General features: G+C 37.5%; 1 protein-coding gene across 3 annotated transcripts in view; it reads left to right on the top strand.

Annotated features, from left to right (window-relative positions):
• Nucleotides 1-4,503: 4,503 nt before the first annotated feature.
• SLC35F5 (solute carrier family 35 member F5) overlaps nucleotides 4,504-17,662 on the top strand; it is a 40,036-nt gene continuing 26,877 nt past the window's right edge. Inside the window, exons 1-7 of one of the 3 annotated variants that reach the window (XM_061439560.1) lie at nucleotides 4,504-4,837; nucleotides 5,697-5,787; nucleotides 5,938-6,079; nucleotides 10,578-10,721; nucleotides 12,931-12,993; nucleotides 15,733-15,814; nucleotides 17,329-17,519. In XM_061439560.1, coding sequence (XP_061295544.1) covers nucleotides 4,798-4,837; nucleotides 5,697-5,787; nucleotides 5,938-6,079; nucleotides 10,578-10,721; nucleotides 12,931-12,993; nucleotides 15,733-15,814; nucleotides 17,329-17,519 — 753 coding nt within the window. In that variant the 5' untranslated portion in view covers nucleotides 4,504-4,797. Of the gene's footprint in view, nucleotides 4,838-5,419; nucleotides 5,454-5,696; nucleotides 5,788-5,937; nucleotides 6,080-10,577; nucleotides 10,722-12,930; nucleotides 12,994-15,732; nucleotides 15,815-17,328; nucleotides 17,520-17,662 lie in introns of those variants that run through there. The other 2 variants (XR_009741019.1, XM_061439561.1) reach the window with 2 other exon arrangements.

The following is a 17,662-nucleotide window of genomic DNA, read 5'->3' as shown; positions in this document are numbered from 1 at the left end:
GAAACCTGTTTTTCTTCTTCTCTTTGTCTCCTGTCCTCCATCTCAGCTCTTACTTCAATGGTCTGAGTTTCTACTGAAACCAGAGTAGTCTGAGGTTGTACTGAGACAGGAGTTGTTTAGACCTCCACGTGGGCAGTTTGAATCTCAGTTTGGATTTCCACTGAGACCAAGGCAACCCTTCTGAGGGGGGTTCTCTGACTTTCAGTTTGCTCAGCTTGGAGCCCCAGGTACGGGGGCAAAGTAAGAGGACAGGAGGGAGCTGAAGGTTTCACCCCCAAATCTACATCCTTAGGACATAAGTCTGGCATATTTCGCAGAGAGAAAAAGGGCAACACATATGCTACTTCTACCCATTTCCCTTGTTCCTTCCGAAATCAGTCTAATTGTGGAACAGTATTATACTTAAGAGACCCTCCAACTGGCCACCGTTTGCCGTCCTCCAGTGGGTACCGTGGCCATGCAGTAAGGAATATTTTAAGTTGGAGGCAAATTAGAATCAATAGATGCGGACTAAGTTCCTGACTAAAAGCAGAAACTTCTGAAAAGGACTGCCATACATACATTCCCTCTCCTTGGTAAGTTTAAAAAAAAAAATTAATTTTTTTGCTACGGTGGGTCTTCATCGCTGCTCAAGAGGGCTTTCTCTAGCTGCAGCGAGTGGGGGCTACTTTCTAGTTGAGGTACACGGGCTTCTCATTGTTGTGGTTTCTCTTGTTGTGGAGCACAGGCTCCGGGCATGCGGGCTTCAGTAGTTGTGGCTCGTGGGCTCGAGTGCGAGTTCAGCAGTTGTGGCACATAGACTTAGTTGCTCCACAGCACGTGGGATCTTCCCAGACCAGGGATGGAATGGGGGAAGCCCTCCTTGGGAAGTTTTACAGCCATGAAGATGACAGAAAGCCAAGATGGAGCTGCACAAACAAACCTTATTCTATTAGCAGCCCCACATATTAATATTTACCTTCCCATGGTTTGCCACTCCTGAAAGTCTGAAACTCTTTTTCTTTATCACATCTCTACAAATTATTCTTGTTTTGTTAAAGATGCTGTATTAGCCCACCTTCTGACCACCAATTTGAGTTACTCTTCTTTTAGATTCCTCCCCAGTGATATGCCCTCTATGGGTTAATAAACTGCTTGTTTTTCCCTTGTTCACGTGGCTTTTGTCAGTCTAATTTTGTAGGACCCCAGCTGGAAAACCAGGAGGGTAAAAGGAAAAAAGAACTTTTCCTCCCCTACACTCATATTCTTTTATTCTTAGAAAAAAAAATCATTCCTCTATTCCATCCCCATCAAAATTCTACCCATTATTAAAATGAAGTTCAGATCCACCTGTTTTCTAAAGCTTTCTTTATATTTACCTGAAGAGATCATGCCTGCAGAACTCTGGTCCATACCCTCAAGGGCATGGCAATGAGTGGCCATGAATCAAGCATTGTCTTAAGATGCCTATTTTATGGGTGTTTAGAACTTTTATTCAATTCTCTGTTGATATTTTGCTCTTCCAAACTGCCTGTAAACCCTTGAAAATGCAGGACTTGATTGTACACAATAAACCCTTAGGATCTTAGATTTAAATCTCAGAACCTCTCAAGGTTCTGACTTACCCCGTAAAATGCAGTAATTCAAATTCAAAAGCAGTCTCTTGTGTACAGTAATGAAAACTAAATCGTGAACGCCAATCCATTAGACCATGTGTTAGATACAAATCAAATCAATTATTTATTGAGCTTTTGTGCCCAGCATTCTAGTAGAAAATATGATGAAATATAAGAGACAAGAGTAGACTGTTGGTCAGCACTTGATCAATAACTGCCAGCTTCCTAAGTTTCTGTCTTGTTTCCAACTTAGAACCAGAGCAAGGTAAATATGTATCCCTCCAACCACAAAGGATGCCTTGTTTCTGGTTAGCTTTCCTTGTTTCCCCATGCCAACCGTCAGGGTATACCTGAAGCCTATCCCTGTTTCTACTGGAAAACTTTTACACTTCCCCGTCTTTGAATCTCTGCCAAATGCAAATGATGTGGGCTGACTGCCTTGCTATAGCAAGCTCTGAATAAATGTTTTCTGCTTGTTCTCATTTGAGTGTTCTTTATTTCCACGCTTGGAATTCACAGAACTATTATAAGTGGTTTCAACTATTAACTGGAAGCTCCAAAGACTCATGACATAGCCATTTGTGATTTTACTAAGGCTTGAATTTGAAATGTAATCTTTGATACTGGTGTACAGGAGTGAACTACTGACTGCCCTGTACACTCACACATGATCTTACCTTCATATTCATATTGTGACACATGTAATTACTGAGGAAATTATATTCTCTATATTTTAGGTAACTTTTTTTTTAAGATATCGGACTTAATAACATGAATTTTAAGGGTCTACTACTGAGAGATTTCAAAAGGACTTAAAGAGTGATCAACTTTGAAGAGTAAAAAGGAATTTAATAAAAATGAAAAATCAATCTTTTAAGACTGTGAGACTACAAAAATAGTGGTACCAACAAAAATGAAGATATGAGGAAGAAAATAGGCTTTAAAATGTCAAGAGACAGCGACATGTTCCAGTTCATTCAAGACATTGACCACTCTTCTGTGTTGGGCCCTAGTCTAGATGCTAAGGGTATAGTGGAGGATAATAAAGGCAAAAATTCTTGTTCTTGTGGAATTTATATTTGAAAATGTAGACAGTTGGGATTTTGTAGGGAGGGAAATGTAAAGTTCTTGCATCTAAGAATTAATCACAGAAATAAGAATGAAAGTTATACCAGAAAGCAGCTTTCTAAGACTTCGAAGTTACTAAGGGCTTGGCCTTGGACAAGATGTGGGGACACAAGAAAGAAATGCCTGAGTTCAGAATGCCACACCACAGAAATCATACCAGGGTCTGTTGACTCAGAGTAGTCCAGTGGAATTTTCCTCAGAGTGTGCTGGGAAAACATGTTAATGGAAGATTAACCTAGGACTAGAGGCACTGTCCTTTAACAGATGCTCTGGAAATAAGTGGTAATAATGGTAATTTATATACATTTACAAAGTACTTACATTTGCATTATTTATTTAAGAAATAGGTAACAGTATCAGCATATTTCTAATGAATTGAGGTAGAGAGAATAATAGTCCTCAAGACCACAGAATAAAGAGTGGTCAGACACGATACTGGATGCTTGGGGCTGGTGCACTGGGACGACCCAGAGGGATGGTATGGGGAGGGAGGAGGGAGGAGGGTTCAGGATGGGGAACACATGTATACCTGTGGCAGATTCATTTCGATATTTGGCAAAACTAATACAATATTGTAAAGTTTAAAAATAAAATAAAATTAAAAAAAATAAATCTCAAAACAGAAAAAAAAAAGAGTACAACCTAATTTTCCTGGTTCTTAGATCCTGGAAGGTATTCATAATGCTATTATTTTTTTTCAGTCTACTATGGGTCTGCCACTCTAAAGAAACAAGAATAAAGCATCTACTGGAATAATTTGATCAATGTCTGCAAACAAATTTCCCCTAAGTAATTTAAATGGTTAAGATTTTTTTATTCTGCATGATACCTTTCTAAATATTTATTAGAGGAGCTTAATGCTGATAGTTTATTAGAAATTGACGGGGTCAACAAAAAATGTTCAATGGTATTGCTTTACTAGTTAACGGAACAAATTCAATATATTCAATTTCTATAAAACAGGAGAAATTTAGAAGGTAAGAAATGCACTACATTGTGATTACAAAAGAAAACTTAAATTTCTTCACACCACCTCATAAAGATGTTACAAATGCGCTGGTAGTAGACAACTCCAGTGAAGAAACTTCTGGTCTCATTTTCGTTTTCTAAATACATATCAGGACGCTGGTCAAGGCTTTTTCTTATGGGCTATTCAAAAGCTAATTTTAAAAATCTGTATAATTTAATAATTATTAACATTTGTGTTCTACCTGTATGAACTCTCTAAACCCTTCACATTTGTATGCTCAAGTAATCCTAGCATATATACAAATTAATAGACGAGGCAGGTACTATTATTATGCCTAATTTTCAGTAATCTGAGGGCCAGGGAGGTGAAATAGTTTGGCCTTACTGACAGAACTTCTAATTCCCGAACCTGGGATCTATTTTACATACAAGTTTCCAGAAAGCAAAAGTTCTCCCCGGCCATTCTGCTCTTCCGTCCTCTTCTCGAGAAAGAACTACTGAGAGTTTCCTGACCGAATTTTGTAACAAATGCAGTTGTTAGCTCTTGTTTTGGTGCGGGGCCATCTGGAGGCTCAGGCACCACCCTCGTCCTTCGCTCCATTTCAACCACCCACGCCTTCTTCCCTCTTCTCATTCCACCGCGCCCTGCTTCCCTTCTTCCCATCTCCTCTCTGCCGTCCCAGCGGCGTCTTCTCGCTCTGTGCCCAGCGCCAGTCAATAGACAAACCAACCTAGACGTACACCCTCCTGCCGCCTGCAGTCGCGCAGTCGTGACGAAACCCGTGCGCCACCGCCCTTGCGCCGGAGAGAGGGGCGGGGCCGCAGGCCGGGCTGGCAGGCTGGCCGGCCGGGGGCGGGGCCGGGGCCAGGGTCCAGCTCAGGGCCTCCGCGGCCATCGCTGCCTGCGCGGTTCCTTACCTTCGCCCGCCCCCAGCCCTCCCGAACCGAGTGGAGCCGGTTGGCGTCGGCAGTGTCGCCCCGAGGCCCACCGCGGCTTCAGGGGCTAGGCCTGCGCGCAGCGCAATGACAGGCGGTGCGAGAGCTCTGTGAGTCCGAGGCCGCGGCCGTGGCCCTGGGCGGCGGCGGGTCCGGGCAGGGTCCGCTCATGGTGCCGCCACGACACCATCCCGGGGCAGGAAGGCCAGGTAAGTAGGCACAGGATGGCCGCGAAATCACTCGGAACCGAAGCCGGGGACCGAGGGCCCCGAACAGCCCCACTCTTGAGCCTCTAGGTAGCAGCCGAGGTGCTCTGACCGAAATGGCCACAGTGTCTGGGGACCTATTGAGGGGGAGGCTGACAGGGGCGCGCGAGCCCAGTCTAGACTCTGGTAGTTGAGGAAGCTTCCCGGCGCCGCCGCCTCACGGCTTTAATCTCTTTCTCCGGGGAGACGTCACTGCCTTAACTTTCTTTTTTTCCCTCCTCGAAAAAAGGAAGATTCCCTTGAACAGCTGTTTCCCCACCCACCTCCTGAATGACTATTTCGGATCGAAATAGTAGACACACTGAAGGGTGGGTGGGGGAAGCGTGGAGGATCCTTTCCCTTGACCATGTGAGGTGCTTGGAAACGTGCCCTCAATACACAAAACAAATCGCTTCCTCTCAAATCTGCCAAGTCCACTCAAGATCTGGGACGGAGAAGACACTTAGAAACAGGCGCGTGTCTAGACACTGTCCGGGGGTTGGGTGCCTCTGAAGAGAGTAGCAAGAGCGGCGAATCCAGTTCTGTCTTTATGAAACTATTATGAAGCTGTTCTTCACTAGTGAAGTATTCTTAAATATGCTGATTGTTGAATTTTGCTTTTTTTCTTTGTATCGTATTCTTTGAGTATAATTTGAAATGTATAGTAGGTAACAGAAGTGTAGAGAAAAATGTCAGTTATATTTCACATACTCGATATTCTTTCATTTGCTTTCATTTTAAAGGTGAAGAGTGAAAAAGAGCTTATGAGTCTTATTTTGAGTGGTTGATGTTTTCACAAGCATTATTCTGTGGTGATTTTTAGGTGCACTGAGTTCTTCACCTCCGTTTAGACTCAGATCTTCTAAGTTTTCAGGCATTGCTCTTCAAGATCTCAGAAAGGCCTTTAAAATAAGGTAAATTCAACACTTTAAAAAAACAAAAACTGTGTGACTTTGAACATTAGCTTAACAAATGTCATACTTCTGTTGTACTTATATTCTCATTTTTATATGGTTATTTTTTAAAGATCCTTTCTAATGTAATCTGTGTTTTTCTAAAAACAGACTGCAAATGGTGTGTGTGTTTATCATGAACCGAATAAATTCCCAGAGCAGTGGTTTCACTCAGCGGAAGCGAATGGCTCTTGGGATTGTTATTCTCCTACTTGTTGATGTGATATGGGTTGCATCCTCAGAACTTACTTCGGTATGTAAGCCTTATCTAGGAATGATGCTGTGTTATTGAAATATCGTTATATTTATCTCTAGCCATTACTGTCTCTCATGCCCACTTAAGTGGTATTTTGAATATTGTTAAATTTTCTTTTATAACGAACAAGTATCAATTCAAGTTGAAGCTGAAAGGATACTGTTTTTATTGTTTCATTCAGTTTTCTTAAATCCCTAGAAGGAGGTTATGTAGAAAATGAGATACATGCCTATTTTCTTAATATTTGTGGGGTTTTGGTGTTTTTTTTTTTTTCTCTAAATTTATTTCTTTTTTTATAAATACTATTTTCTAGTGGAACAGCCATACAGGAGTCACCATTTAGTAGAAAGTGAAAATACTTTTGGACAAATGAGTGAAAGTGATCCGAGTTTTCATGTATGGTCACTATTGTACATATACATTGGTGCATGGACATTTATGTGTTTGCTGATTTAAACGTTCTTGTGAAATACATGTATAGGGTGATTGCCTTTAATTAAATTTTATTTTGTTTTTATTGATGACCTGTTGGTAGTAATGTGGTATTTTGAGTTCACAAGCTAGTTTTTCTTTCAACTTGTATAGGTACTTAATTCACTTTAGTTAACGATCCCTGCAAAAATTCATTTTCAGAAATTATTGTTTCAACTTACATGTTGCTATATTAAGGCAAAAGGAAGACTAGCATTTATAAAATGAATTTAAATGTCAAAGGAAGCATTGCGATACTGCTGGTCATCCCACGTGGTAGCTAAGTAAATAGTTGACATTGGCATTGTATCTGATGAATAAATTTTTAGCCTTTTTGGAGTTAGACTCTGGAATACATTAGGCCATTGATTTTTCACTCTTCTACAAACTTTTTTTTTTTTAAGATTAGCATTCTGTAGTTTAACTACAAAGAAATCTGTTTAATGTTGATAGGGAAATACGCTTATCTTTAAAATTTTATTTTAGTTTCAAATAGTTTAGTTTTTATTTATTGTGTTGGTTACTTCCTTTGACATCATAGCATGAGGCTGGTAATGGCTACAAGTCTTACTTTGAATGATGCCAATTTGAGCACTGTAAGTTCCTCATCAGTCTTTATGTAGTTGTTGAATATCCATATGATTATTGTCCAGATAGAGTATTTCACTGCTGCTGCTGCTACTGCTGCTAAGTTGCTTCAGTCGTGTCTGACCCTGTGTGACCCCATAGATGGCAGCCCACCGGGCTCCCCGTCCCTGGGATTCTCCAGGCAAGAACACTGGAGTGGGTTGCCATTTCCTTCTCTAGTGCGTGAAAGTGAAAGTGAGGTCGCTCAGTCGTGTCCGACTCCTAGCGACCCCACGGACTGCCTACCAGGCTCCTCCGTCCATGGGATTTTCCAGGCAAGAGTACTGGAGAGAGTATTTCACTAGAGGTTATAAAATGTTGATTTTTCTAAGGATCATTCCTTCTGCATTTATTAGTTGAAATTCTTTAAGGAGAACTTTTCTGCAACTACTGTTTGGTTATCCTGAAACATGGTTCATATGGGAAAGTTTGGATACATCTTTATTCCTTTTCTTTATTCATTTTAAATTAATGTTACCTAGCAACTTCCAGAAATAATCATTGAGCATTTTTTGTATATCATTATACATTTAGGGATTTTTGTATGTTTGATGTGTTTTAAACAATTGTGGTTATTAATTATTTTATGTAAAATTAGATAGCCAATGGAAATTTGCTGTATTTGCTATATGACACAGGGAGCTCAAATCCACTGCTTTGTGACAACTTAATGGATTGGATGGGGTGAGAGGTGGGAGGGAGGCTCAAGGGGGTGGGTACATACATATGTACCTATGGCTGATTCATGTTAATATATGGCAGAAACCATTACAATATTGTAAAGCAATTACCCTCCAATTAAAAATAAATAAATTTAAATTTTAAAAAAGAAATAGGATTGTGCTTATTATCCCTTTGATGCTTAAACTGCCCTATCTTTGGCCAGTGAGAGCACCTTTAAATTGTCTCTAGTGTCTTTTTTCAGTAGGACCCCATCCTGTTTGCCTTTTGACACAAAATGTCCTAGACTTATGTCATACATTCCTGTCTTGGATTTGACCCTTTCTTCAAGGATCAATGGTTTTTTTGTTTTCAAAGTGGTACAGATTATCATCTGGATTCTTGTGGTGCTCATTCCTTATGGGTTATTTTTTTCTAGGGCTTTCAATGCACATAACTAGGATTTTTTTTTGTTCATTTGTTTTTATTCCTTTTTTTTATTTTTTAACTTTACAATATTGTATTGGTTTTGCCATATACCAGCATGAATCCGCCACAGGTATACATGTGTTCACCATCCTGAACCCTCCTCCCTCCTCCCTCCCCGTACCATCCCTCTGGGTCGTCCCAGTGCACCAGCCCCAAGCATCCAGTATCATGCATCGAACCTGGACTGGTGACTTGTTTCATATATGATATTATACATGTTTCAGTGCCATTCTCCCAAATCATCCCACCCTCTCCCTCTCCCACAGAGTCCAAAAGACTTCTATACATCAGTGTCTCTTTTGCTGTCTTGTATACAGGGTTATTGTTACCATCTTTCTAAATTCCATATATATGCATTAGTATACTGTATTGGTGTTTTTCTTTCTGGCTTACTTCACTCTGTATAATCAGCTCCAGTTTCATCCACCTCTTTAGAACTGATTCAAATGTATTCTTTTTAATGGCTGACTAATAACTCCATTGTGTATATGTACCACCGCTTTCTTATCCATTCATCTGCTGATGGATATCTAGGTTGCTTCCATGTCCTGGCTATTATAAACAGTGCTGCGATGAACAGTGGGGTACACGTGTCTCTTTCAATTCTGGTTTCCTCAGTGTGTATGCCCAGCAGTGGGATTGTTCGGTCATAAGGCAGTTCTATTTCCGGTTTTTTAAGGAATCTCCACACTGTTCTCCATAGTGGCCATACTAGTTTGCATTCCCACCAACAGTGTAAGAGGGTTCCCTTTTCTCCACACCCTCTCCAGCATTTATTGCTTGTAGACTTTTGGATTGCAGCCATTCTGACTGGCGTGAAATGGTACCTCATTGTGGTTTTGATTTGCATTTCTCTGATAATGAGTGATGTTGAGCATCTTTTCATGTGTTTGTTAGCCATCTGTATGTCTTCTTTGGAGAAATGTCTATTTAGTTCTTTGGCCCATTTTTTGATTGGGTCATTTATTTTTCTGGAATTGAGCTGCAGGAGTTGCTTGTATATTTTTGAGAAAAGTTGTTTGTCAGTTGCTTCATTTGCTATTATTTTCTCCCAGTCTGAAGGCTGTCTTTTCTCCTTGCTTATAGTTTCCTTTGTTGTGGAGAAGCTTTTAAGTTTAATTAGGTCCCATTTGTTTATTTTTGCTTTTATTTCCAATATTCTGGGAGGTGGGTCATAGGGGATCCTGCTGTGATGTATGTTGGAGAGTGTTTTGTCTATGTTTTCCTCTAGGAGTTCTATAGTTTCTGGTCTTATGTTTAGATCTTTACTCCATTTTGAGTTTATTTTTGTGTATGGTGTTAGAAAGTGTTCTAGTTTCATTCTTTTACAAGTGGTTGACCCGTTTTCCTAGCACCACTTGTTAAAGAGATTGTCTTTAAGATTTTTTTTTTTGAAATAAAAATTATGAGTTCTTGCTGATATTTTCAATTTAAATGATGATAACAAGGATATCCTATGTAGTGCAGGGAACTATATTCAATACCATGTAATAACTTAAAATGGAAAAGAATCTGAAAAAATAGGTAGTTTATACATAGACACACACACACACACACACACACACACACACAACTGAATCGTCTTGCTGTACACCTGAAACTAAGACAGCATTGTAAATCAACTATACTTTTAAAAAAATCAAACAAAAATGATAATTGCAGGTTTTTTTTTTTTTATAACTTCCTAATAATTTTAAACTTCATGCAGTTTTCTTAATAGCCCATACTTTTTCATTGGCTTTCTTTGTGCTATTTCCTCTGTTTGGGCTATTATTTAGCCTTTCAGATATGGATCAAGAATAGCTTCTTTTGGAAAATTTCTATAACCTTCAGAATGATCTTTCTTTGGTATTCCCTTGGTACCCTGTACCCCACTGTCATGGTATTAGCATATTACACTGTGTATTCTTCTTATCTATATCTATCTATATATAAAATCTGGATCTTTTTATCTCCTCTCAGGAAAGCCTGTCTTACTTTGCCTTAGTCCCTAATATAGATACTGTTGCATAGTAGGTTTTCAGTGCAAACTAAAAACTTTTTTTTGCAAGTTGTTTAGAAATATTATGCTTGGCATATAAGAAAAAGACAATATTCAGAAATGAATTAAAAATATTTTTGTAGTCTCTTTTGATCTTTCCAAAAGTTAAAAATCTTTCCAAAGAGTTAAAAATCATGTAATAATCTTATTTTATTGGAAATGAGTAATGAGGTTTGTCTCAGTTTGTGTAACTGTTTTCCTCCACAGTATGTTTTTACTCAGTACAACAAACCATTCTTCAGCACCTTTGCAAAAACGTCTATGTTCGTTCTGTACCTTTTGGGCTTTATAGTTTGGAAGCCTTGGAGACAACAGTGCACAAGAGGATTTCGAGGAAAGCATGCTACTTTTGTAAGTTTTAAATTTCAAGTGTTTGTTGGAGAGGGGTTTTCAATTTTTCAAAGTACCAGTTTCTTGAAAGATGTCAGATTTTAAGTTGTTCAGTTAAATGAATGAAAATAGTATGATATATGAAAAACCTACTTTTGTTGATACTTTAAAATTTTTTCTAATCAGCTTGGCATCAGAATATTTTGTGAAAGATCAAAGGTACATAATCAGTTTCTTTCGCTTACCTTGTGATATCCTCTGAGTTGTTAAATATTATTTCAGTTCAGTTCAGAACATGTGGAGAAAATAATGGAAGAGAAGGGATAAGAAAAGTATCTAGAGTTTTGGTCATTTGCAGACCAGATGAATATCATCTAATTAGTTGATTATAGAAGAAAATAATTCAAAGTTTGTATGTTAAAATGAAAATAACATATTTCAGAGCATTTTTCAGATGTTTGGCTAATCAAATTATATTCTTTCATTAATGTGACATACATGCTTCTTTTTAAGTGTTGGGAAAAAATGACAGTTTATATAGTGATATATCTTCCTTGTAGTGGAAACTCAATTTTTCATAATAAAGAATATAAAACTATCTCTTACATTAATTCTTTTCTTTTTCTTTTGTTTTTAGATTCTCTATCCCTCTCTTTCTTTTTAAAATTTTGGTAACATATACATAACATCATATTTACCATTTTAATCATTTTTTTCTTTTACCCTATTTTTATTGTATTCAAATATATATAACATAAAATTTACTATTTTAACCATTTTAAAATGTGTAGTTCAGTGGAATTAAGTACATTTGTTTTTCTGTATAACCATTACCACTATCCATCTCCAGAACTTTTTTGTCATCCCAAGCAGAAACTCTGCTTGAATGCCCATTCTTTCCTTCCCCCAGCTTCTGGTAACCTATGTTTTATTTTCTGTTTCCAGAAATCCTTTTCTTTTATGTGTACTACTTTTTGTGAATTAAAACAATATTATTTCTTGTCTTAGCTAATGAATGCATGCCTGAGAAATGAACTTTTTAGATTTTTATCGGGCTTTTCAGTAATTTTTGAGGTAAAGACTGGAAATTATACTCCTGTGCACAAAAACTTACCAAAATTATGAATATGAGTAGTTTTTACTTTGTAAAAGTTAAGATGTATACATTATAGAAATGCACATTCATTGTAGTATTACATGTAGGAATATGTTACATGTGTATTAATACATGTACATTGTTGAAAATGTTAAAGATATAGAGGAACAAAACAAAGAAAATAATAAATTCTACCATTCAAGGAATAATCTCTAACACTATTTTGGCATATGTACTACCATTCTTTTACATGTGTGTATTTTTGTTTCACTTTTTATAAGAATGAAATTATTCTGTTACATCCTGTTTTATTACTTGCTTTTTGTGCTTGATAGTATATCACAAACAACTTTTTATGAAACTTAACATTGTTGGAACATTTTTCAGTGTTAAGTATTTTTTAATTGCAGTAAAGTTCATTGTTGGAGACAAATTATGTTAACAGGAAGAATAAGAATAATCTATTCGTACTCTTACCATTCTAAGACCACTATAAATATTTGATACTATCCGTAGATATCTATTTATATGTATATATATTAAAAAAGATTTATAGCAGAAATAGGTTTGGTCTATATATATTGCTTTCTAACCTGACTTGATTTTTCATTTACCATATCGTGAATATTTTTCCAGACAAATAAACATTTGTTATCATTGTTTCCTATTTTATTTAACTAACAATTTTTAGAGTGTTTTCACCTTCTCTTTTGTTGTGAATAAATAGGAATGCCTTTGTATTCATATGTAGTTATTTAGTTAGGCTGAATTCCTAAAAGCATAATTGCTGGGTAAAACACCAGTGTCATTTTATGGCTTTTGATTCCTTTCACTAAATTAGCATCTGTAGTAGTTTCACCTGATTGATGTCTGTTAGCAGTGTGTAAGATTGAACTGTCAGCAGAACCCTAATCATTTGCCAGTAGGGTAGGTAGGCAGTGGTATCTTGTTTAATTTGCATGTTTTTGGTTACTTTTTTCATGTTATTTGTTGCATAGTAGAATTTTTCTGTGAGTTGTCCATATCTTGTCCATTTTTCTACATTGACTCTTCCTTACTGATTTGAGCTGTGACTCACATCAGTTCTAGTTTGTAACATGAGTTTAATCGAATTTTATGTCTCATAATTTGTAGTTTGCAGATGCTGAAGGGTACTTTGCTGCTTGCGCAACAGATACAACTATGAATAGTTCTTTGGTAAGTGTTTCTTTTCTCGTCAGGGAGAGACTGGGTGGAGTTGACCGTGGTGGGAAGGACTGAAATAACTTTGATAGCACCACAGCTATGTTAAGATAGTTGTATCTCCATGTTAGGTGCTCTCCACAAGAGTTGTAATTTGGTACTTTCTTTTTTTTTTTTGGTACTTTCTTTCCTTAGCGGTACCTGGGGCCTAGAAGCAAGCAATTCAGCCACCTCTAAGGGGAGAAGGGAAGAGGAAATTAGTTAAAGAGTGAAAAGAGAAAAGGAAGTCCTTTGTTTCTTACCAGCTTTGTCACATCATGTTTGTTATATTTTATCACTTAGAAGCAAATGCATTTACTTGAAACAGACTCTATAAGCAGATTGTGTATTCATTTCACAAATTTTTAAGAGCACTTAATATATTAAATACTTCTTCTAGACTCTTGAAATATAGCTTATGCTCCAGTGTGTGTTTGAGGAAGGAAGAGAGACAGATAATAAACAAGCTTACAAAGGAATTAACATAGTCACTCTATTTAATCTTGTTGGAGACAGTATGTAAGAATACTCTTTTTAGATCATTACTAAGTTATGTATTTAAAATGTATCATTCCAAGTGTGGTATTCTATTTGAGAAAGATTTTAAAGTTACTCTCAAATTTAGTACCAATTAATGAAGCACTATAGGTGACCTTATTGACTGTTTTTTAGTTCATCTGGCTCTTAGAACTACGGTTGCTTGCAAGATAGGTTATTCGGCACAGTGTAGGCTTTGTTAAACTTAGAGAAAGTGTCATGTCTTTTCTCTCTCGAATCTTTAGTGTCAACAAGACTAGTCATTGGGAATTCCCTGATGGTCGAGTGGTTAGGATCCTGTGCTTTTACTACTGAGGGTATGTGTTTGATCCATGATCAGGGAACTAAGATATCACAAAGCTGTGCAGCGCAGCAAAAAACAAAACAAAACACAAAATAACAGCAAAAAGAAAACTAGGGGAAGAAAACACAAGACTAATATCAGTTGTCTCTGTCAGTGTAGAAGACAAGAGTTGAAATGGCAACCTACTCTTCTACTGCTGCTGTGCTGTGCTCAGTCACATCTGACTCTTGGGACCCTATGAACTATAGGACCCATGAATTGTAGAGCCCTCCAGGCTCCTCTGTCCATGGGATTTTCCAGGCAAGAATACTGGAGTGAATTGGTCTTCCCGACCAAGGGATCAAACCCCGTCTCTTGCGTCTCTTGCATTGCAATATTGCAGATGAATTCTTTACCACTGTGCCACCTGGGAAGCCCTACTATTTTGCTAAGTTTTGCTGTTATCTGTAAGATGTACATGTCAAATTGTTTTAGGTCAAATGCTGTAATGCAACAAAGAGACTCTATTTCCAAATCCTGTTATCTCTTCATTTACTGAATAGTTTTAATTGACAGAATCTGTATCAGGAGTTAAATAAAAAAAAAATATTTTATGTTGATTTAAGAAACTGTCTTTGGAGAATTGTACCTTGAATACAGATCATCTGAGAAACATTTGCAAAAACAGTTGAGGTGTTTAGAACCACTTAAAATGTAGAAAGAAAGCTGAGTGCTGAAGAATTGATGCTTTTGAACTGTGGTGTTGGAGAGGACTCTTGAGAGTCCCTTGGACTGCAAGGAGATCCAACCAGTCCATCCTAAAGGAGATCAGTCCTGGGTGTTCATTGGAAGGACTGATGTTGAAGCTGAGACTCCAATCCTTTGGCCACCTGATGCGAAGAGCTGACTCATTGGAAAAGACCCTGATGCTGGGAGGTATTGGGGGCAGGAGCAGAAGGGGACGACAGAGGATGAGATGGTTGGATGGCATCACCGACTCAATGGACATGAGTTTGGGTGAACTCTGGGAGTTGGTGATGGACAGGGAGGCCTGGCCTGCTGCAATTCATGGGGTCGCAATGAGTCGGATACGACTGAGCGACTGAATTGAACTGAACTGAAAAATGTAGATCTTTAGAGCATGGTTAGACAAACCTGAATTTAATTCTGTTGTCTACCACTCAATTATTTTATATCTCAACTTCTAGAAAAGTTCCTTTAAAATTCCATTTTATAAAGTTGTTGTGAGGACTAATGAGAAATGTAAGTTTACCTGCTCTGGACATGAGAAGTAAGAACTGATAAGAGGAAGCTATTTTTCTATCTGTTAATCTAGTTCAGATTTTTAGGAATTTTTGGTTTTAGGTGACTCAAGTAGTAAGGGGAAGCAATTTGGCAAATTTGTATACATATTATACATGTGATTATCTGTTCATTGTCTGCCTTCCCCATTAGACTGACTGATCATTGAGAACAGAGATTTTGTTTCTATTCACTGTTACATCCCCAGGACCTAGAACAGTACCTGACATAGTAGACACTCAATATATATATCTTAAAAGAATGAATGAAAAGGAATGGGAGATAATCTATTAGCTGAGAGAGGTCTGTTTTTATGATTTTTAAATGTTAAATATCATAATGTGCCAGTGCTGTTCGATTACATTTCTAAACTTTAAACTTATTCTTTCTGTCTTTGTACCTGAGTGGATCATTTGAGTTTCCTTTTTAAGTCTTGAAAATGCATTTTGGGAAAATTATGCTGTATAAGCATGGTGGTGAAAGGCTCTCTTTTGGGTGGTATCTGTGTCTATAAACCATTCACTTAAATTTAGCCAGTGTATCAGATATTATACTTGCTGTTTATATTTGTTTCTGTTTTTGCTGCATTCCAGAGTGAGCCTCTATATGTTCCTGTGAAATTTCATGATCTTCCAAGTGAAAAACCTGAGAACACAAACATTGATACTGAAAAAAGTAAGCAAAACTTAGAATTTCATGACTTAGAAATGGATGAAAATTTTAGCTTTTCATTCAAGCCATTCCAAAATTAAGTGGTTCTGTGGGTTGCCTATTCCATGTGGTATTGGTTCAACCTGTAGTTGTCTGGTAGTTTGACTGGAAGTTTTCATTAATTCAATGGAAATAGCTTCCAAATACCAGAAATCTCTATGGTGTTACTGTAAACATAGATTTATTTTTTAATCAACAATGTTTTCTGCAACCAGGCCATCAAAGACGTTGATAGCGAATTACAGGAGTTTTGCCAGTTGTGAATGTGATAAGGAAAGCCAGCTTCAGTGTAAAGTGAAGAACTTATCTATGATATTCTCTTGCAAGTAGTGGAACTGTAGAAGAATGTTCTGCATGCTTGACTAGGAAAATAATTCTCATAAATTGAATATCTATGAGAAAAAATCCAAATAAGCTTTTACTATAAATGCCGGGCTGGATGAGTTACAAGCTGAAATCAAGATTGCTGGGAGAAATAACAAACTCAGATATGCAGATGATACCACTCCAATGGCAGAAAGTGAAGAGGAACTGAAGAACCTCTTGGTGAGGGTGAAAGAGGAGAGTGAAAAAGCTGGTTTAAAACTCAGTATTAAAAATGTTAAGATCATGGCATCTTGTCCCATCACTTCATGGCAAATAGAAGGGGAAAAGATGGAAGCAGTGACAGATTTCCTTTTTTTTGAGCTCTAAACTCATTACTTTACTGACAAAGGTCCTAGTCAAAGCTATGTTTTTTCCAGTAGTCATGTATGGATGTGAGAGTTGGGCCAAAAAGAAGGCTGCGTGTGAAAGAATTGAAGCTTTTGAACTGTGGTGTTGGAGAAGACTCTTGAGAATCCTTTGGACTGCAAGGAGATCAAACCAGTTAATCCTAAAGGGAATCAGTCCTGAGTATTCATTGGAAGGACTGATGATGAAGCTGAAACTCCAATACTCTGGCCACCTGATGTGAAGAACCAACTCATTGGAAAAGACCTTGATGCTGGGCAAGGTTGAAGGCAGGAGGAGAGGGCCACAGAGGACAAGATGGTTGGATGGCATCACCGATTCACTGGACATGAACTTGAGCAAACTCTGGGAGATGGTGAGGAACAGGCAGGCCTGGCATGCTGCAGTCCATGGGGTTGCACAGAATTGGACATGACTTTGCGACTGAACAATATAAATGCTAAAATAATATTCATACTATATCCTGAATCAGGCAGTTGTGCATGTATACAGTTGAAGAAACTTTATTTGAATATTGGTCTCATTTTAAAATCATCAAAATGTTTCATAAATGGAAACATTTTTTCTTGCAAACTCTTTTCAATAAGCAGAGCTGTCCCATATAATAATGTAACTGTTTTTTTTTTGACTATTCAAACGTGATCATAGATAAATTATATGCATTTATCATTATATTAAAACTTTTAACTTTTGTTGGGTGTGAGGGGAAATGTTTAATGATTTTGTACTATATTTTTCCTTTTAAGTTCCCAAAAAGTCTCGTGTAAGATTTAGTAATATTATGGAGATTCGACAACTTCCATCAAGCCATGCATTGGAAGCTAAGTTGTCTCGCATGTCATATCCTACTGTGAAAGAACAAGAATCCTTACTCAAAACTGTGGGGAAACTTACGGCAACTCAAGTAGCAAAAATTAGCTTTTTTTTTTGCTTTGTGGTAAGTCTTCTCTTTATTATATGTTTGGAATTTGAATTTTAAGACAGTATACATACCAACAATATACTATGGAAGTGTAAGACAATTTAGGTTGCTTACTCATGACTCTAAACTCTGTTATCTGTCATCAGAGGGAAATTAGA

Source organism: Bos javanicus, chromosome 2, assembly GCF_032452875.1.
Source record: "Bos javanicus breed banteng chromosome 2, ARS-OSU_banteng_1.0, whole genome shotgun sequence".
Lineage (NCBI taxonomy): Eukaryota > Metazoa > Chordata > Mammalia > Artiodactyla > Bovidae > Bos > Bos javanicus.
The sequence above is the reverse complement of the archived record's forward strand: the minus strand, read 5'-3'. Positions and strand labels throughout refer to the sequence as shown.